General features: G+C 42.4%; 1 protein-coding gene across 2 annotated transcripts in view; it reads right to left on the bottom strand.

The window, feature by feature from the left end:
- Positions 1–4,595: 4,595 nt before the first annotated feature.
- UTP18 (UTP18 small subunit processome component) overlaps positions 4,596–21,722 on the bottom strand; it is a 48,848-nt gene continuing 31,721 nt past the window's right edge. Inside the window, exons 11-14 of one of the 2 annotated variants that reach the window (XM_058704747.1) lie at positions 18,173–18,347; positions 13,112–13,254; positions 5,518–5,556; positions 4,596–4,744 (exon numbers count right to left, since the gene is read on the bottom strand). In XM_058704747.1, coding sequence (XP_058560730.1) covers positions 5,532–5,556; positions 13,112–13,254; positions 18,173–18,347 — 343 coding nt within the window. In that variant the 3' untranslated portion in view covers positions 4,596–4,744; positions 5,518–5,531. The remainder of the gene's footprint in view (positions 4,745–5,517; positions 5,557–13,111; positions 13,255–18,172; positions 18,348–21,722) is intronic. The other variant, XM_058704748.1, reaches the window with a different exon arrangement.

Genomic DNA, 21,722 nt, shown 5'->3' with positions numbered 1-21,722 from the left:
AACAGTTTTATGGAAAATTCCTCCTTTTTGACAGTGGTCTGGAGGCCTGTGACCCAGTTCTGCCAAGGAAACATTAGGGAAAGTCTGCAGGGAGACTTCTAGAGAAACTTTCTCCTTTGATCAAAAGGAAGAATCCTGCCAGGAATGAGACTGTTTTTCCTCCATCCCCTTCACTCTGGCTTAGGGTGCTCTCGTGTTGTGAGAGGATGTGGGACTTGAGGTATACAGCAGCTATTCTGCAACCATGAGAAACAGGCAAAGAGAACCAAAACCACACTGACCAAAGATGGGACATTGGTGAGGCACCAAATGGATTCTGAAGCCAGTCAGCCACCTCTAGACATCTTAAATACGTTAAATACCTTTATGATTCAAGCCACTGTTTTTCAGGATTTGTGTCTCGCATGTAAACACGTAATTGATTCAATGACAAAGACAGAAACAAAACCTACTAGGATGATATACATCAAACTATTAATAGAGGCTCCCTTGGATAGGGAGGAAAAAGACAACTTTCACTTCTTCTTTTTTTTTTTTTTTTTTTTTTTTTTCAACTTTTTTTTATTTATTTATTTTTGGGACAGAGAGACAGAGCATGAACGGGGGAGGGGCAGAGAGAGAGGGAGACACAGAATCGGAAACAGGCTCCAGGCTCCGAGCCATCAGCCCAGAGCCCGACGCGGGGCTCGAACTCACGGACCGCGAGATCGTGACCTGGCTGAAGTCGGACGCTTAACCGACTGCGCCACCCAGGCGCCCCTCACTTCTTCTTGAAATACATTATTTTCCAAAAAATATATTTGAGCATTGTTTAGGCTAAAAATTAAAAAAAAAAAAAATTACAGTTCAACTTTACTAACCACGTATGGCCTACATATTTGGGTTCTAATTTCTCCGGTCTTATCTTCATTTTCCCAGAACCTGATTCATTTCTCTTTTTTCTTTACTGTGTTTGGGAAAGCCACTTCAAATCTTCCATGAAAAGACCATATAAACAAAGAAACAAATGCGACAAAGGGTGTAGGTACTATGATAGAAGTTCATCTCTGTCGTGCTAGATGCACAGTATCTGAAAGGCAGAAAATGAAAAGGCAAGGAGGAAGCATCAGCAAGAACAAAGGAAGGGGGAAGAAAAATAGCTTGGCTCCTTCAGGGAAATTTCAAGTAGCTCAAGATTTCTGGAGCACAAAGTAAGTGAGAAAGCTGGAGAGAAGGGAAGAGGCTGAGATAATGGGCCTCTCTACCAAGGGAAGGAGCTTGAGTATCATCTTGTACAGGACTGTGGTCACAATGATTATAATGGCAGCAGCTAACATTCACTGAGAGCTAGCTTGCTCTGGGCCAGGTACTGTTCTGAGCCTGATAACCAGTCCTGCGAGGCAGGTCTATTATTACGCCTATTCCATAGATGGGGAAACGAAAAGGTTTGGGAGAGGAGCCGTTGAAGGATTTGAAGCAAGAGTAGCATGTTGAGATTTGTAATTTTAAAACACATCTCTATATATACTCAAATATTTACAAATGAAGTGATACATTTTCGCTTGGCTTCCAAATAACCAGAGAGTGTGTGGGTGGGGACATAAAAATCTCCAGGAGCTGATTATTGCCAAAGCTGGGTGATCCCTCCGAAGAAGTTTATTATATTAGTATCTCTCTTTCTGTATGTGTTTGAAGTTTTCCATAATAAATGTTTAAAAAAATCCTGGCTGCAGTGTGGACATCCAACTGAAAAGCGGGAAGCAAGTCAGGGGATTAATAGGTGAGAGCAGATTAGAGCCAGAGAAACAGAGGTAGAGAAAAACCTCAGGTTTAAAGTCAGTCCCAGGTACCTAGCTTAAGTGACTAGGTTAATGGTGGAGGAACTATTAACATTGTAAAGAATACAAAGCCAAGTTTGGGAAGAATGGAGGGGAGGGTGTGGCAACCTGTGCAATTTGGGATGTGTCAAGTTTGGTGTGGCAGGAGGCCGGGTCTCCAAACCAGTGGCCCTTTCGTAGAAAATCTTTGAGCACATACCCCCACGTAAGCCTATTTGTTTATAAATCATCTACATGATATGTAGCACAAATACTTTATGCACGGCACAGGAGTTCTATTCCTTCCGTCTAATGAGCTGTCTACTGTTAAAGAGTGTGCACACCCAGCCTTGAGGATCAGTGGTCACTGTGAGGATGACAGCTTTAGGGACTGGCATGTTCAACCTCTCTGACCCTCGATTTATTTTCCTGTAAAAAGAAAGTATTACTTTCCTCACAAAGGAACCAGGAGAGTTTTGTGGGATTACATGTACATATAGACGTCGGTAAAAGTACAGGGCCAGGGGCTCAGAAATGCTGTTCCCACCCCACATTCTACCTTTCCCCCACACCTCTTGCCCCAGTCCCCATTTCCTCCTTAGAGTAACAGAACAGACCATGCTCGTGTCTCACGTGACTTTTCTTTGAGATGAGTTTGGAGATGCATGTCAACGGGATGCCAAGAAGGCCTAAGAGCTAGCTGACTGCAAGTGTGGGCAAGCTCTTCCTTCCATGGGCATTTGCTTGCTTTCATCCTGTCCCCCCCACCCCACCCCTTAGCTAAAGTCCAGAAATGCTGGTCACAAGCCCCGTAGCAGGTCACTTCATTCTGTGCAGACTTATGAAGGTCTCCAACTCCTCACCAGAGACAACACACATGCCCATAAGACTTCTCACCTGTAGTTGGTTCAAACAACAGGAAGAATTTCGATAGGCTAGTAATTCTTTACTTCCCTATTAGTGGGGATAGGGGAGAAATGAGCAGGCGCACCAGATTTCAACAAGTCGTCACTGTGGGTAAACCTATGTCCCATGAGGCTCTGGATGGCAAACTATCACCTCACAGCCCACGACATCCCCCGCCCGGAACAGAGATAAGCCACATTCACACTATCACAGCAAGTGCCAATAAAGAACTGTGTAAGTGAGATCATGGCTGTGGCTCTCACCTCCTCGAGGAGTTAACTTGGCACTTGCTATGAGAAGCAATGAGAGCCTGACTCAAATCCCCAACTCCCATCGAGGGGAAATAAACATTAAAAGACAAGACACAGGTTTGGCAGCATTTCTGTCTGTAGAACAAATAGCACATTTGTCTATCTTGGAGATTAGAACTGGGAGTTCTTTCCTCTGTCTCTAGCAGAGTATAAAAATGATCTAGAGATGTTAAGAAGTAGTAAAAATTTCAACTCCTACTTCCATCATTTTCTCTAGAATGGTAAATTCCTGAAAATCTTTACACTCTTAGGAACTGAAAATCGTATCCAAAATAAGCACATATAAGGCTCGGTATCCGTATCGGAGCTAAACAATGAGGTAGCTAAGAGAGATGGTAAACTGCTGTCAAGAGCCTTGCCTTTGATTACTCACGGCCCAATGCTGCCCTCTAGCACTTCAGGAGAGAATCAACCCTGACAAGCCAACCGGTTTCAGGACTGGACTCCAGCATTTTTACTACGGAAGCAGTTGTGGGGTGGGGGGGGAGGGCAGGACAGGACCTCTACAATTACACAGCAACAGCCCATCTTAATAAAAGGCGTTTTCAGAAAGATGCCGGCATACGTGAACACAGTTATCTATCGAGCTGCTCTAGGTCATCGCCAGCAGACCTGGCGGGACCTTGAAGACACTGAAGATGCCCTTCACTGAGCTGTTGGCTGGACTAGAGTTAAGTGAGATCTATTAATTCTTTGGGCAGAGTCAGAGCCATTTTTCATCACTGGGAGAACTTCCTCCTCTAACCTGGCTTTCCCAGGTGTCCGCAAGGAGGTGGGGTGAGGGCTCTCAGACCTACTTGATACTTCTCACAACAAATCCTCCTTAGATACATGGTCTAGTGTCTGCTTTCCCTAAGAAACGTAGGGACTGGTTTAAAGCCACAACTGAATTATGCAACCAACTGTCGACCCTGGAACCTAAATTAAATGAAACATTTAAATTGACATGAGAGGGAGTGCCTGGGTGGCTCAGTTGGTTAAGGGTCCGACTCTTGATTTCGGCTCAGGTCACGATCTTGCAGTTTGTGGGATCATGCCCCACATCGGGCTCTGCGCTGACAGTGCAGAGCCTGCTTGAGATTCTCTCTCTCCCTCTCTCTGCCTCTCCCCCAAACACTCTCTTTCAAAATAAATAAATAAACCAAAAAATGTTTTTGAATAGACAGACAAAAAATACTTCCAGGGAATGGAGTGGCTAATTAGTAGGACACAAGTACCAGGCTCTTATGTGACCCTCTCCCGCAAATAACAATGACAACCACTTGAAGTACCAAGCCCAGGAAAATCTCATTTCCATCATCACCTTTCCAAGAAAACTTGCAAGTTCAAAATTAATCCCATGAGCCCTCACTGCTCTCATTTCAAGCCAACTGACCTCCATCGCTCATCAGAACCTCGCTTAGCATGGAGAGCTCTATGCTGGGAAAAGGGGAAATCTTAAGTAGGGTAAACTGTGAAATAGAGTATCTGTCTGTGTTATTTCTGGCTGCAGACAGGTGTTTCCAATCTCTGTGTGGTCTGAAAAGAAATGCATCCAAGTCAGTGTGCTTGTGTGTAGGTAGGAAGGGAAGAACAACTTACACTTGTTTTCAAACAAAAGTTGCTATGTGTTTATTAAGACGTTTCTGTTAAATAATACAGCTGGCTCAGTAAATCATTAGCCATATATTATCACACATTCAGAAAGTTTCTGGGAAGATCAAGACGGCTTCTCTTCTGGCTCAACTGGATCTGAGAAAAGAACAGAAGAAATTATACATTTGATTTATAGCTGCTGGTCATCAACAAACATGTGCTGGCTATACAGTTTGGGCAGGCAGGAAACCTAGACTGTTTTCCCCTCTTGGCTGATGTTTTGCTCAACATTAAAGCGACATGCACTCCCACAGTCTCCTCAACGTGGAAGAATCTCAGAGAAGACCAACTTGGTCAATTGTGAGGAACAGGCCAACTGCAAAGCTCAACCTCAGAACTACTATATTTCCACATCAAAGATCAAGCCATGGAAAGGGAAGCACGTCTTACTGTTTTAAATACTAGGCACCAAAATTAATGACCAGCCACTAACTAGCTCTGTGACAAGCTTCCACCAACTAGCCACAGGGCAGGCCACTTTTAATTTCTCAAGAAACACATACAAAATAAGAGGGTGTGAGCTCATGGAAGTTACAATTATATGTGAAGATCGTCATCTCTATTACGTCTAGCCTTTGTGGATTAAATGTTCAGTAATAACAATTTTGATGACCACTACTGAACAGTATATTAGAGATCTGACCTCAGAAAGAGAGAACCAGACTGTTGTGATTTGGGATAAAAATTCCCAGGGAAGGTTCAGGTCCAACTGCGCTGCTCCTGATCTACTTCCATCCCGCTCCCCTATCTAAAGATACAGCAACCCTGGGGCAAGGAAACAAAGGTCAGCTCATGTGGTCCCTCTGCCAACTGACAGCAACGGGTGTAACCTTAAAACCTGAAGAATCAATAAAAAAGGATTTTCTTACTTCATATAATCTCTTTAGAAGTCTGAGTAATGGTGCAACCTGAAAAAGTAAAAGACAAATCATCTAAACAAACAACTTTGTGATTACCCAGAGTATGGTCAATCAGATCACAGAATGGCACTGAAGAAGCATTTTTGGGGGGTAAACAATGTATTCATAATCATTCTCACCAGGCAGCTAGGTTAAGACTCCTCAATGTGACATTCTGAAGGATCCTAAGGCTACTACCTCAGGTTTTACTAAAAGCATCAAGCTTGCTCCAAAGCATCGAATTGGAGTCTTTGAAATACCTGACCAGCCACACCCAACACAAAGGTTGTCAGTCCCACACACTTGCTAGAAACAGTCTCCCCACTCAGCAATGCTCTGGATAAAATGTGAATGGCCTCCGGTGCTTAAACTTCAGAAAAGAAAATACAATTAGATAAACCAAAGTTTTGGGAGAGAATTTGTAAGTGCAGTAGGAATCTGCATTCTTGAAAACCCAAACTGAAACAATCACCCCAAAAACGACTGCAAGCGAGAATGATGGAATGTACCAACCATTCCAATGGTGGAATGATGGAATATGTAACCATCTTCCTTTCTGAACAGAACTTGAGACCCCATTACTCTTTGCCATAACCTCTCTTCACAACTATCTCCTTAAAACTGATTTACATTTCTCTTCTTCAAACCAGATTCCAGGTCTGTGAAAGCAGGCCTTCCCTAAAGCATACAAACATAAACACAGGGTCCTACACACATTTGCCACCAACACAAGGGAGAAGGGACAGGGGGCTGTGACGGAAGGCACTAGCTTCCAGCTTGTCAGCAACCCCAGAAGAGCCACCTTGTCACCTGCATCTTCTAGCAACTGTGCAGTTAGATTTTATTTGTTCCTGCCTTATAACCAAGTGAGTTGAGTGCAGAAAAGAACCTGGACAGAATGTAACTTTTAGACATCTCTGTGGCTGACATTCTTATTTACAGCTCACAGCTACAGAGAAAGCAGCACCTTTTTCAAAAAAAAAAAAAAAGCCAGGGTTCCGGAATATGGCTGCGTAGGAGGACGCTGGGCTCACCGCGCGTCCTGCTGATCACTTAGATTCCACCTACACCGGCCTAAATAACCCAGAAAACCGCCAGAGGATTAGCAGAACGGAGTCTCCAGAGCCAAGCACAGACGAGAGGCCCACGGAAGAGGGTAGGAAGAGTGGCTAGGCGGTGCGCGCTCCACGGACTGGCGGGAGGGAGCCAGGGCGGAGGGGCGGCTCGCCGGCCAAGCAGAGCCCCCGAGTCGGGCTGGCAAAAGCGGAGGGGCCGGACGGACTGTGTTCCGACAGCAAGCGCGACTTAGCGTCTGGGAGGTCATAAGTTAACAGCTCTGCGCAGAAAGCGGGAAGGCTGGAGGACAAAGGGAGGGAGAGCTGCTGAGCCCCCAGACGGCAGAGCTCAGCTTGGCGGGGAACAAAGGCGCTCGCCAGCGCCATCTCCTCCGCCCATCCCCCAGCCAAAATCCCAAAGAGAACCAGTTCCTGCCAGGGAACTTGCTCGCTCCGCGCAAACACCCAACTCTGTGCTTCTGCGGAGCCAAACCTCCGGCAGCGGATCTGACTCCCTCCTGCCGCCACAGGGCCCCTCCTGAAGTGGATCACCTAAGGAGAAGCGAGCTAAGCCTGCCCCTCCCGCCCCCGTGCACCTTGCCTACCCACCCCAGCTAATACGCCAGATCCCCAGCACCACAAGCCTGGCAGTGTGCAAGGAGCCCAGACGGGCCACGCCACCCCACAGTGAATCCCGCCCCTAGGAGAGGGGAAGAGAAGGCACACACCAGTCTGACTGTGGCCCCAGCGGTGGGCTGGGGGCAGACATCAGGTCGGACTGCGGCCCCGCCCACCAACTCCAGTTATACACCACAGCCCGGGGGAAGTGCCCTGCGGGTCCTCACCACTCCAGGGACTATCCAAAATGACCAAACGGAAGAATTCCCCTCAGAAGAATCTCCAGGAAATAACAACAGCTAATGAACTGATCAAAAAGGACTTAAATAATATAACAGAAAGTGAATTTAGAATAATAGTCATAAAATTAATCGCTGGGCTTGAAAACAGTATACAGGACAGCAGAGAATCTCTTGCTACAGAGATCAAGGGACTAAGGAACAGTCACGAGGAGCTGAAAAACGCTTTAAACGAAATGCAAAACAAAATGGAAACCACGACGGCTCGGATTGAAGAGGCAGAGGAGAGAATAGGTGAACTAGAAGATAAAGTTATGGAGAAAGAGGAAGCTGAAAGAGAGAGAGATAAAAAAAATCCAGGAGTATGAGGGGAAAATTAGAGAACTAAGTGATACACTAAAAAGAAATAATATACGCATAATTGGTATCCCAGAGGAGGAAGAGAGAGGGAAAGGTGCTGAAGGGGTACTTGAAGAAATTATAGCTGAGAAGTTCCCTGAACTGGGGAAGGAAAAAGACATTGAAATCCAAGAGACACAGAGAACTCCCTTCAGACGTAACTTGAATCGATCTTCTGCACCACATATCATAGTCAAACTGGCAAAATGCAAGGATAAAGAGAAAATTCTGAAAGCAGCAAGGGATAAACGTGCCCTCACATATAAAGGGAGACCTATAAGACTCGTGACTGATCTCTCCTTTGAAACTTGGCAGGCCAGAAAGGCTTGGCACGATATCTTCAGTGTGCTAAACAGAAAAAATATGCAGCCGAGAATCCTTTTTCCAGCAAGTCTGTCATTTAGAATAGAAGGAGAGATAAAGGTCTTCCCAAACAAACAAAAACTGAAGGAATTTGTCACCACGAAACCAGCCCTACAAGAGATCCTAAGGGGGATCCTGTGAGACAAAGTACCAGAGACATCACTACAAGCATAAAACATACAGACATCACAATGACTCTAAACCCGTATCTTTCTATAATAACACTGAATGTAAATGGATTAAATGCGCCAACCAAAAGACATAGGGTATCAGAATGGATAAAAAAACAAGACCCATCTATTTGCTGTCTACAAGAGACTCATTTGAGATCTGAGGACACCTTTAGATTGAGAGTGAGGGGATGGAGAACTATTTATCATGCTACTGGAAGCCAAAAGAAAGCTGGAGTAGCCATACTTATATCAGACAAACTAGACTTTCAATTAAAGGCTGTAACAAGAGGCGAAGAAGGGCATTATATAATAATTACAGGGTCTATCCATCAGGAAGAGCTAACAATTATAAATGTCTATGCGCCGAATACCGGAGCCCCCAGATATATAAAACAATTACTCATAAACATAAGCAACCTTATTGATAAGAATGTGGTCATTGCAGGGGACTTTAACACCCCACTTACAGAAATGGATAGATCATCTAGACACACAGTCAATAAAGAAACAAGGGCCCTGAATGATACATTGGATCAGATGGACTTGACAGATATATTTAGAACTCTGCATCCCAAAGCAACAGAATATACTTTCTTCTCGAGTGCACATGGAACATTCTCCAAGATAGATCATATACTGGGTCACAAAACAGCCCTTCATAAGTTTACAAGAATTGAAATTATACCATGCATACTTTCAGACCACAATGCTATGAAGCTTGAAATCAACCACAGGAAAAAGTCTGGAAAACCTCCAAAAGCATGGAGGTTAAAGAACACCCTACTAACGAATGAGTGGGTCAACCAGGCAATTAGAGAAGAAATTAAAAAATATATGGAAACAAACGAAAATGAAAATACAACAATCCAAACGCTTTGGGACGCAGCGAAGGCAGTCCTGAGAGGAAAATACATTGCAATCCAGGCCTATCTCAAGAAACAAGAAAAATCCCAAATACAAAATCTAACAGCACACCTAAAGGAAATAGAAGCAGAACAGCAAAGGCAGCCTAAACCCAGCAGAAGAAGACAAATAATAAAGATCAGAGCAGAAATAAACAATATAGAATCTAAAAAAACTGTAGAGCAGATCAACGAAACCAAGAGTTGGTTTTTTGAAAACATAAACAAAATTGACAAACCTCTAGCCAGGCTTCTCAAAAAGAAAAGGGAGATGACCCAAATAGATAAAATCATGAATGAAAATGGAATTATGACAACCAATCCCTCAGAGATACAAACAATTATCAGGGAATACTATGAAAAATTATATGCCAACAAATTGGACAACCTGGAAGAAATGGACAAATTCCTAAACACCCACACTCTTCCAAAACTCAATCAGGAGGAAATAGAAAGCTTGAACAGACCCATAACCAGCGAAGAAATTGAATCGGTTATCAAAAATCTCCCAACAAATAAGAGTCCAGGACCAGATGGCTTCCCAGGGGAGTTCTACCAGACGTTTAAAGCAGAGATAATACCTATCCTTCTCAAGCTATTCCAAGAAATAGAAAGGGAAGGAAAACTTCCAGACTCATTCTATGAAGCCCATATTACTTTGATTCCTAAACCAGACAGAGACCCAGTAAAAAAAGAGAACTACAGGCCAATATCTCTGATGAATATGGATGCAAAAATTCTCAATAAGATACTAGCAAATCGAATTCAACAGCATATAAAAAGAATTATTCACCATGATCAAGTGGGATTCATTCCTGGGATGCAGGGCTGGTTCAACATTCGCAAATCGATCAACATGATACATCACATTAACAAAAAAAAAGAGAAGAACCATATGATCCTGTCAATCGATGCAGAAAAGGCCTTTGACAAAATCCAGCACCCTTTCTTAATAAAAACCCTGGAGAAAGTCGGGATAGAAGGAACATACTTAAAGATCATAAAAGCCATTTATGAAAAGCCCACAGCTAACATCATCCTCAATGGGGAAAAACTGAGAGCTTTTTCCCTGAGATCAGGAACACGACAGGGATGCCCACTCTCACCGCTGTTGTTTAATATAGTGCTGGAAGTTCTAGCATCAGCAATCAGACAACAAAAGGAAATCAAAGGCATCCAAATTGGCAAAGATGAAGTCAAGCTTTCGCTTTTTGCAGATGACATGATATTATACATGGAAAATCCGATAGACTCCACCAAAAGTCTGCTAGAACTGATACATGAATTCAGCAAAGTTGCAGGATACAAAATCAATGTACAGAAATCAGTTGCATTCTTATACACTAACAATGAAGCAACAGAAAGACAAATAAAGAAACTGATCCCATTCACAATTGCACCAAGAAGCATAAAATACCTAGGAATAAATCTAACCAAAGATGTAAAAGATCTGTATGCTGAAAACTATAAAAAGCTTATGAAGGAAATTGAAGAAGATATAAAGAAATGGAAAGACATTCCCTGCTCATGGATTGGAAGAATAAATATTGTCAAAATGTCAATACTACCCCAAGCTATCTACACATTCAATGCAATCCCAATCAAAATTGCACCAGCATTCTTCTCGAAACTAGAACAAGCAATCCTAAAATTCATATGGAACCACAAAAGGCCCCAAATAGCCAAAGTAATTTTGAAGAAGAAGACCAAAGCAGGAGGCATCACAATCCCAGACTTTAGCCTCTACTACAAAGCTGTAATCATCAAGACAGCATGGTATTGGCGTAAAAACAGACACATAGACCAATGGAATCGAATAGAAACCCCAGAACTAGACCCACAAACGTATGGCCAACTCATTTTTGACAAAGCAGGAAAGAACATCCAATGGAAAAAAGACAGTGTCTTTAACAAATGGTGCTGGGAGAACTGGACAGCAACATGCAGAAGGTTGAAACTAGACCACTTTCTCACACCATTCACAAAAATAAACTCAAAATGGATAAAGGACCTGAATGTGAGACAGGAAACCATCAAAACCTTAGAGGAGAAAGCAGGAAAAGACCTCTCTGACCTCAGCCGTAGCAATCTCTTACTCGGCACATCCCCAAAGGCAAGGGAATTAAAAGCAAAAGTGAATTACTGGGACCTTATGAAGATAAAAAGCTTCTGCACAGCAAAGGAAACAACCAACAAAACTAAAAGGCAACCAACGGAATGGGAAAAGATATTTGCAAATGACACATCGGACAAAGGGCTAGTACCCAAAATCTATAAAGAGCTCATCAAACTCCACACCCGAAAAACAAATAACCCAGTGAAGAAATGGGCAGAAAACATGAAGAGACACTTCTCTAAAGAAGACATCCGGATGGCCAACAGGCATATGGAAAGATGTTCAACGTCGCTCCTCAACAGGGAAATACAAATCAAAACCACACTCAGATACCACCTCACGCCAGTCAGAGTGGCCAAAATGAACAAATCAGGAGACTATAGATGCTGGAGAGGATGTGGAGAAACGGGAACCCTCTTGCACTGTTGGTGGGAATGCAAATTGGTGCAGCCGCTCTGGAAAGCAGTGTGGAGGTTCCTCAGAAAATTAAAAATAGACCTACCCTATGACCCAGCAATAGCACTGCTAGGAATTTACCCAAGGGATACAGGAGTACTGATGCATAGGGGCACTTGTACCCCAATGTTTATAGTAGCACTCTCAACAATAGCCAAATTATGGAAAGAGCCTAAATGTCCATCGACTGATGAATGGATAAAGAAAGTGTGGTTTATATACACAATGGAATACTACGTGGCAATGAGAAAAAATGAAATATGGCCTTTTGTAGCAACGTGGATGGAACTGGAGAGTGTGATGCTAAGTGAAATAAGCCATACAGAGAAAGACAGATACCATATGGTTTCACTCTTATGTGGATCCTGAGAAACGTAACAGAAACCCATGGGGGAGGGGAAGGAAAAAAAAAAAAAAAAGAGGTTAGAGTGGGAGAGAGCCAAAGCATAAGAGACTGTTAAAAACTGAGAACAAACTGAGGGTTGATGGGGGGTGGGAGGGAGGGCAGGGTGGGTGATGGGTATTGAGGAGGGCACCTTTTGGGATGAGCACTGGGTGTTGTATGGAAACCAATTTGACAGTAAATTTCATATATTAAAAAATAAAAAATAAAAAATAAAAATTAAAAAATAAAAATTAAAAAAAAAAATCACTTATATCAAGTGAAGTAGGTAGTGAATTAACAGATCAACAAAGGTCCATCTAGACATAAGGCACCAAGAAAGCCGCAATATTATTAAAGTGGCTACGCTGGGGGTGCCTGGGTGGCTCAATCGGTTAAGCAACTAACTTCTGATTTCGGCTCAGGTCGTGATCTCACGGCTGGGGAGTTTGAGTCTCATCAGGCTCTGTGCTGACAGCATGGAGTCTGCTTGGGACCCCCTGTGCCCGTCCCCTGCTTGTCCTCTCTCAAAATAAAGAAATATGCTTAAAAAAAAAAAATTAAAAACTGAAGTGGCTACTCTTGACTACTCCCAAATAAATAAATAAAGTTATTTTTAATTAATAAATAAATCCTCAGGTGAACTTTTCTTCTAGTCACATTTTATGGTAGAGAAATGCATTTTGTTAGATAATGAAGAGGACAGTCAGGCTAAACACTCTACAATTAATAATTTATCATTGTAGTTGATTAAGACACTGCCTGTTAAGTGTAGAACTGGGAATGTAACAAGAGTATCTCTTCATACTTTCAAAAGAACGTTATGGGTATTTCTGACGTTTAAACATAAATAACACCCACCTATATATCAGGGCTTTGCCTTTTTCGTTCCCCAAGGCAAAGTACCCACTTCTGGGAGAAAAATCCATGGTATGAACAAGAGAGACTGTCTTCTTTTTAATGACTGGGAAGTTTGAAAATACCGTACAGGAAGGAAGGTGCACCTGTAGGAAATAATATGAAGCTTTAAATCACAACAACTACAAACTCTTCTTTCTTAAATTTTAGTCTTCATTCTACCTGTTTGCTGGAACAAAAAGTTCATTTTGATTGTAGTACACATGATGTACAACTCTCGTAATGGAGCAGAGTGTTCTGAAATTAAAATTTGGTTTTCAATGTGCTATTAACCTAGAGGGAAGGGAGGGAAGAGAAGAAAGCATTTCTTTGATGCTTCTAATGCACCATCTAGCATGGCGCCTGCCAGATTCCAATGTTTGCTGACTAAATAAATGAATACACTAAAGTAAAAAGTCAATAGCAGTACTCAATAATGTTCTAACTTAATGACCACAGTAAACAATACTCAAATTTGGTCACAGGGAACAGATACTTTAAATGTTACAAAGAGTCTGATTTTATATAACTGAAGCCCAGCAAAGCCATACGAACTCTTCCAGTATCATATAATCTCCTTTCCATACTTTACTTTTCTGCTTTATGATATATTCTCTGCCTTTTCCAATCTCCTCTCACGGAAGACAAAATCATGGAAACCTGGTTTGTCAAGTGAAAACTGTGTTCTGATTTAAAGAGAGATGAAACGCTCACCACCAGGCCTAAACATGAGGAGGGGCACTGTCTCTTTCTCCAAGAGACTCCACTGTTGGGGAAAATGAGCCAAGTCCAAGATCGATGCAACTAGTCCTCACTCGATTTGTGGGTAAATAAAACCCCAGCATGGAAGCAGTTACCCAAAGTACACTAGGATTTTAACAACTCTCACTTTCAAAGATTCTCCAGCTCTTCCAACAAATAGAAGACCTTAGTGTCCCAGTATGTGTGGAGAGCCCTCACTCAGCTATTTCCCTTTGGCAGTCTGTCATCCTCCACACTTTTAAATGAGGCTTTAAACCATCCAAACAAGGTGATTTCGTAGACGAGCCCCAGGTAAAACCCAGTGATGTACACATCTGTCTGTGGAACAGGTTTCAGTGAGTCACTTATTAGGCCCTATTCATTCTGGTATATACCTATTGACCATTTTGTCAAGAAAGTAAAGCTTACTGCGGATCTCCAAGCAATTTCAATTATTCTCAACTTTCCCAGGAACCAGGTTCTGCCTGCACAGCACGGCATCAATGCACAGGCATTAGTACTAATGAGAAGCGGTCTTGACCCATTAAAGCTAAGAAGCTGGCAGACTTGATCCGAACTTGTAAACTTCTTAAACACCACTCTTTACATAGGTTCCTTGAAAAATATATTTAAAAAGAACAACAACAACTTAAAGCAGACTAGTTATTTTAGGAGAGGAGCCACAATATGAACATTGCAAAATCTTTTTACTTAGTTTGGAAATGTGGAAATTACATACATTTTTGATAAGCGGTCTGGCTTCTCAATTGCATTTTGCTTAGGCCACTGTAAGTTTGCATCCTCTAGGCATGCACCAACTTTGAACAGGTGATCCAAGGCATCACAGGAGCAAATCAGGAAGTAACTACTTCCTACGAGCGCCAAGAACAGAACTGTCCTATACCTAACTTTGGTCTCCATCCTATGTGTCACCTGGTACTTTTAAACCGTGCTCCAGATACTTGCTCATTAACTTTGCTGGCAGGACTTTGAAGTCTTTTGTGACTCTTCCAAAATAAAATACACCAGAACCAACCTTTCTACTTCAATGACTTTTTTTTAAATATAATTCATTGTCAAATTGGCTTACATACAACAGCCAGCGCTCATCCCAACAAGTGCCCTCCTCAGTGCCCATCACCCGCTTTCTGCTCTCCCCCCATCCCCATCAACCCTCAGTTTGTTCTCTGTATTTAGGAGTCTCTTATGGTTTGCCTCCCTCCCTCTCTGTTTGTAACTATTTTTCCCCTTCCCTTCCCCCATGATCTTCTGTTAAGTTTCTCAAGATCCACATATGAGTGAAAACACAGGATATCTGTTTTTCTCTGACTGACTTATTTCACTCAGCAGAATACCCTCCAGTTCCATCCACATTGCTGCAAATGGCATGATTTCATTCCTTCTCATTGCGAGGTAGTATTCCATTGTATTTGAATGACTTCTTAAAGATAATTATATTAAATCATGCTTTTTATTTTCTAACCTAAATTGGAAAAAACAGTCTCCTAATTTGGATTCAATGTAACTTCATACTTAAGTCAACTCGTTATTACAAACAGGGAGCTCACTGTGGGGCAAAAATTGGGGCACAAGACACATATCAATTTTTTAAAGCTCATTTCCACCAGACGGGAGCTGTTTATTTTTGTAGCTAAATAAAGAGAAGAGAGTGACAGAAATACTATGGTAAACACACACTCTTAATAAAGTTTAAGATGTAAACGGTGTCGCCTTAGATGCGGTGCCCTCAGGCAACAAAAAGCCTACACAACCGTATACAGTGGCCATGACTTCACACAAGAGGACCATGTGTTTTTCCAATGGAGGACAAACACCAACCTATCAACAATGTATTTTTATATTTTATCTCCTGTATTGACTTGATTCTCAGGAGCAAAACCACGTTTACAACAGTCTCCTAAGAGACTCACATGTATGTATCTGTGAAGTCCCCCAGTAGACTCTCTCACTGCATTAGCACTTTCTTCTCAGACCAATGGCTCCCACCCACATGCTTAGACGTCAGCTGTGTTCTAACCTCTCTTTACGGCCCTTGTATCCAAAACTATAGGTGAACTGTTAATGAAGAAAAAGCCCATAAAAACCCAACCTCTTTACCTCAGAAAGTTCCCTTTACCTCCAACACCATTTCTGTCATCGCATTTAAGGGCCCCAGTAACAAAATTCAACAAGTGAAAAGCTCACTCATCCTTAATTTAATGGACAACCAGTTCCACAACTTTCTACTACATCAAAGATTGTAGATGCAATAACAATTTAACTTCTGTGTCTCTTACTGGTGCAATGGCTTAGATTTATATTCACTGCTTTGTGCTGGGATAACAGAACTGTTTGGATCATTATAAGAGACTGCATTTAATGATACTAACGCTGTTTCACCGAGGCATTCTGAAGCTGCTATGCCTGGCTACTTTCCATTAGATATTATGGTTGACTACCATTTAAAAAATGGGATTTGGCTGTTACTAATGAATTCCTTGTGTGATTTTGCCACAGTAAAGAACCATAAATGTTGCCAGGATCACTGAAGCAAACTAGGCAGAACTAACTACTAGGCGTCTTGCAGAATATATTATGTCAACAGGAGATAGATCCCATGGTTTTCTAAAAACAATTTACTACCATTAAAATGATAAAAGGTTAATGTGTGCTAGTCCACCATTCCCATTAGAGGAGTGGGGATTTTAAAGCTGACTTGAATTAGAACCTTCTCATTTATCAAACAATTCATTCGACACAGAGGCAATAAAACACAGTGCTGTATTTTTTCACTCTTTTCCAACAGAATTCTTTCTTTCTTCCAAGAAAATCTTATGCAGAATGCCAATATACAGCACAGATCAGAGCAGAGCTGCTCTATGTGATACAGGCAGAGCTTGGCCTCCTCCTTGCCCCACTTGCCATCTCAAGTTCTGCACACATTCTAGGGGTCAGAGGATTTCAGATGGAAAACCACGAAAGTTCTACGAAGAACGGAGAATCCAGAAGCACAGTTCTGCCCTTTACTAGCTGCTGACTTTGGGGGAGTTAATCCTCTGAGGACTGTTATTTGGCTCAACATTTTTTTGAGAAGTCTTTAGAAACCTTTGGAAACTATACGCTATTACACTTGGTCAAAGCTTTGCTAAGTCAACAAGGTAAAAATAATAGTTTCTGCAAAGTGCTTATAACGCGATAGCATACATGTAACAACACAAGCCAGTGCTGCCATTCAAAGCTCTGTGCCATCTGTCTACCTGGGGCCTAGAGCAAATAACTGTGAAATGAATAAAGAAACTGGTTCTGCCTGAAGAGTAGGAAACTTCACAGAGACGCGATGACATTTAAAATGGGCTCCGAGGTGGGGCAGAAAAGAGTTAACACAGACCCGAGGCTGCTATCCTCAGGAAGGCATGCTTGCACGGACGGCTCTTAGATCATGTCTGGGAACTTGACTGGTAAACAGTTTCCCTACACTGATGCGACATTTTCCCTAAATGATAAGGATGGCTCACCAGGCCTCAAGCATTTGTATAATGCGGTTTCTGCTCAACACCTGTCTTTCCTTCCGGAAGCCTAGAATCTGGGTACATGCTAGGCAGAGTGTAGCTACGTGATCAACCAGCAATAAAAACCTTGGGCACGAAGTCCCTAATGAGGGACTTCCCGGAAGAAAACACCAAACACATGTGGACACAACTTGTCGGAGGAATTAAACATGTCGTGTGTGACTCCACTAAGAGAGGACTCTTGGAAGTCTGTGCCTGGCTTCCTCCAGACTGCCCCATGCACCCTTCCCTTGGCTGGTTTCGCTGTGTATCCTTTCCCCGTAATAACTCTTCACTGTGAATAAGACCATATACGGAGTTCTGGGAGTCCTAGTAAATCACCAAACCTGGAGAAGGTCCTGGGGACTCCCGGCACAGAGGCATATTCACAAGTAGTACTGAGCCCTTTAAATTGCAATCTTTTTACATAATTTATTTTCAAGCTCAGTCTATTTTCAAAATCTAAGAAAATCACGCTTTAAAAAGCAGAGATAAGGAAAGAAAACTGTAGAAACATGAAGAATTTGCCTCAAATACGTTCCTTAGTACAAATTTGGTGGCTACTGTGCATCATTTCTACAACCACACCCAAAAGCCACAATACTAGTAATGTCTACATCAAAAGAAGCTACTCTTTTTAAAATAACCCAACACTCCCCTTTCCTCCCATCCTTCCATGCCTTCAACTTACATTTTAAGATTATCAATAATGTTTTTAAAGGTAAAGACATATTACCAATCTGACTGCTTCTTTCATTTCTTCTGAAGCAACTGCCAAGATTTCTGTAGTAGGATTGAAGGTCAGAGAAGTAACGCCTGTAACCAAGTTCATTATAGCTCTTATCGGCTTTGGGTTTGTTTCTTGGAGACAAGAATCTTGATTGTATATGTTTACCACTCCACAATTAGAACTGCAAAGAGAAAAGGGAATACAACAGATTAAAAAAACAAGCAGAAGGGCTTTCACAACCTAAATCAATACAGATTGAACCGCACAAACTGGTTTTTGCAGGAATTGTATGGTCCTGTGTTACAAAGGGACCAGGGCTGAAGAGGACCTCCCAGGCAAAAACTAGACCCATTCTACCGGTTCTACTGCAGCCTTCCTAAACTCTTGTTAAGTCTGACAGCTTTTCAACTACGAGCTAGAAAACCCAAGAAAGCACAGACTCTCCATTATTCATTCCTTCAAAAAATACTCACTGAATGTCACCTTTAGGCCAGGCACCAGAATTAAGTGCAGAGGTGAACAAGAGAGACTAAGCCTGCCACTCCCACAGTGTGTATGGCCAACCTAACATGCGGGAGTGTGCCTGAGAGCTGTCCTTCCCCTATTTAGAGCGCCTCTTCTTTTTCCTTCTATCATATTTGTGGGAACCGTCAAAACAGCCAAGTAGCAGCTGTAACAGCAGGTCTCTTCGTTCTACTCTCCCGGGAATATGTGCACTCTGAGTTTACAGAAATATTTACTGGCAACAAATTACACCCAATACTCATAAAAAGTAAATCCTGACGGGGTGCCTGGGTAGCTCAGTCGGTTGAGCGTCCGACTTCAGCTCAGGTCATAGTCTTGCAGTTTGTGAATTTGAGCCTCGTGTCGGGCTCTGTGCTAACAAACAGCTCAGAGCCTGGAGCCTGCTTCAGATTCTGTATCTCTCTCTCTCTCTCCCCCTCCCCTGCTCATGCTCTGCCTCTGTCTCTCAAAAATAAATAAATGTTAAAAAAAAAAAATGTATAAAAAAAGTAAATCCTGACAACCTTACCATTAACGGAATCATTTCACAGACAAGAACTTTTTTTTTTTAGATTTTTAAAAAAAGTTTATTTATTTGCTTTGAGACAGCAAGCGTGAGAGAGAACAAGAGCCGGGCAGGGGCAGAGAGAGGGGGAGAGAGAATCCCAAGCATGCTCCGTAATGTCAGTGCAGAGCCTGACTCAGGGCTCAAACTCACGAACTGTAACATCATGACCTGAGCCGAAATCAAGAGCTGGACACTTGACCAACTGAGCCACCGAGGCACTCCGACACAAGAACTTTCAGGAAAAGTTTTGACCTCAGTGTTCAGACTACCTCCTGCTATGGGCACCACTTATAAGGAACAAGGATAAAGGACTTGCAATACGTAGATACTTAATTCAAACTTTATCAGCAAATGCAACACAAACTCGAAAGATGCATTAAGTCACAAGAGTGACACATTAAGTCACAAGAGTGATACACACGCATTCCACGAAGTGTGTTCTCATTCCCACCAGACTTGTACCGACTGCCTACACTGAATCAGATACGATGCATGAACAAGACCGATTCAGTTCACACACGTTCTGTAGCCTGAAACGACAGCCAACCACACAAACAGTATGGTAGTGCTTTCGAGTCTTCAAATTCCTTACATACACATTTTCTCACTTGATCCTAAGAACGCTTTCAGTAGAGCTAACCATGTGTAGTCCATGCTAACCACTCAAGAGACACCACATACATCCTTGATTTAATTTTGTTATGGACTGAATATTTGTGCCCCACCAAAATTCCTATGATGAAACCTTATTTTATTAGGAGGTGGGGCCTGAGGGAGGCGATTAGGGCATGTCGGTGAAGCCCTCATGAATGGGATCAGAGCCCTCCTAAAAGAGACCCCAGAGGCTCTCTCCCTCTTTCCATGCGAGGACACAACAAGAAGTCAACAATGCAACCTGGGACAGGGTCTTCACCAGAAGCCAGTGACAGTGGTACCCTGACCTTAGACTCCCTGTCCCCAGGAATAGAAGAAATAAATTTCTGCTACCTAGTCTATGGGGGTCTTTACAATGGCAACCCAAACTAAGACAAATTTCCTCTTCTCCTTATTTGTATTTTTGGCTGGGATCAAAATGTCTATTCACTGTACTTATTTTACACCAAATCTCTTATCTTGCTGAAAACTAATTTACAGCTAAATCCACCTTAATTAAGGACAAAAAGTTATAATCCATACGGCTCTCTTCTAAATATCAACTTTAGATCAAATCTTACCATCATGAACATCAGAGGCTCCTTATACAATGCCTATTCATTCTTATTTGACTATTCCTTAAATTGATGGAACAAAAGTGGCACATGTTAACCATTTTGATGTATGGAAACTTACTTATAGTGGTATTTCTGCTCAAAGACCATAACTAATTCTAATATGCCACTGAGAGTGGGTGGTATTTACTGAATGAGAACTGTGTGCCCAACAGTATGCAATACAGGGATACAGAATATCAAAAGGAATTTATCCCAGAAAAAAATATACGTGCATGAAATAGCCAGAAATACAAGAGGATATAACACAGCACACTAAGCTCTATATGTGACCGAGAACCTCGAAGAAAGGAAAAATCAGCATGAGGTGAAGCTGCAGCCAAATGAAGTTTTGTGGAAGACAAAGGACTTAGGCTGGGGAAGGCAGACATGAAGTGAAAAAACAAAACAGAACAGAACAGAACAAGGTATCACAGATAAGGAGGAGAACAGGAACAAACAGAGAAATAAGCATGCTTACTAGCTTACCCCCGAACTCGTAACTAAAGAAACAGACCTGATAATTATCCTTCCACCCACAACCATAGCTGACTGGCAAGTCACACACAACCAGAGCAGAAGCAAGTTCCTGAATCAGGGACAGTAAACCCATTAGCAGATCAGCAACCACAGAGTCCTGGCCCACAAAAATCTCCACAAACAGGAATGGTGGCAATTAGCCAGGTCAATGTTTGTCTTATGAATTAGGACTGGGATGGTGGTGGTGGTAGTGGTAGTTGGTGTCAAAGCTAAAAGACACAGAGAGGCGCCTGGGTGGCTCAGTCGGTTAAGCGTCTGACTTCGGCTCAGGTCATGGTCTCAAGGTTCATGAGTTCGAGCCCCACGTCAGGTTCTCTGCTGTCAGCACAGAGCCTGCTTCGGATCCTCTGTCTCTCTCTCTCTCTCTCTCTGCTTCTCCCCTGCTCTCTCTCTCTCTCTTAAAACTAAACAAACATTAAAGAAAAAAAAAGACACATAAAAAGGGCACATGGGGGCCACAAATAAATTAATATTATGAGCAAGAAGATATCGTAAGGTAGAACAGTAGTTATCAACCAGGAACAGTTCTGCCCCTGGGGGGACATTTGGCAATGTCTGGAGACAGTTTAATGGTCACAACTGGGGGGACACCTTAGCCAAGGATGTCCTACAGAACTTAAAGCAAATAGGTTGAACACAGAACTCAAATGCTCTCCTCTGTTGAGTTCTCTAAGACTGAACTCTACCGATTTTAGTC

The sequence above is a fragment of the Neofelis nebulosa genome, chromosome 16 (genome assembly GCF_028018385.1).
Source record: "Neofelis nebulosa isolate mNeoNeb1 chromosome 16, mNeoNeb1.pri, whole genome shotgun sequence".
In the NCBI taxonomy this organism is placed as follows: Eukaryota; Metazoa; Chordata; class Mammalia; order Carnivora; family Felidae; genus Neofelis; species Neofelis nebulosa.
This window is presented reverse-complemented; position numbering and strand designations above follow the sequence as displayed.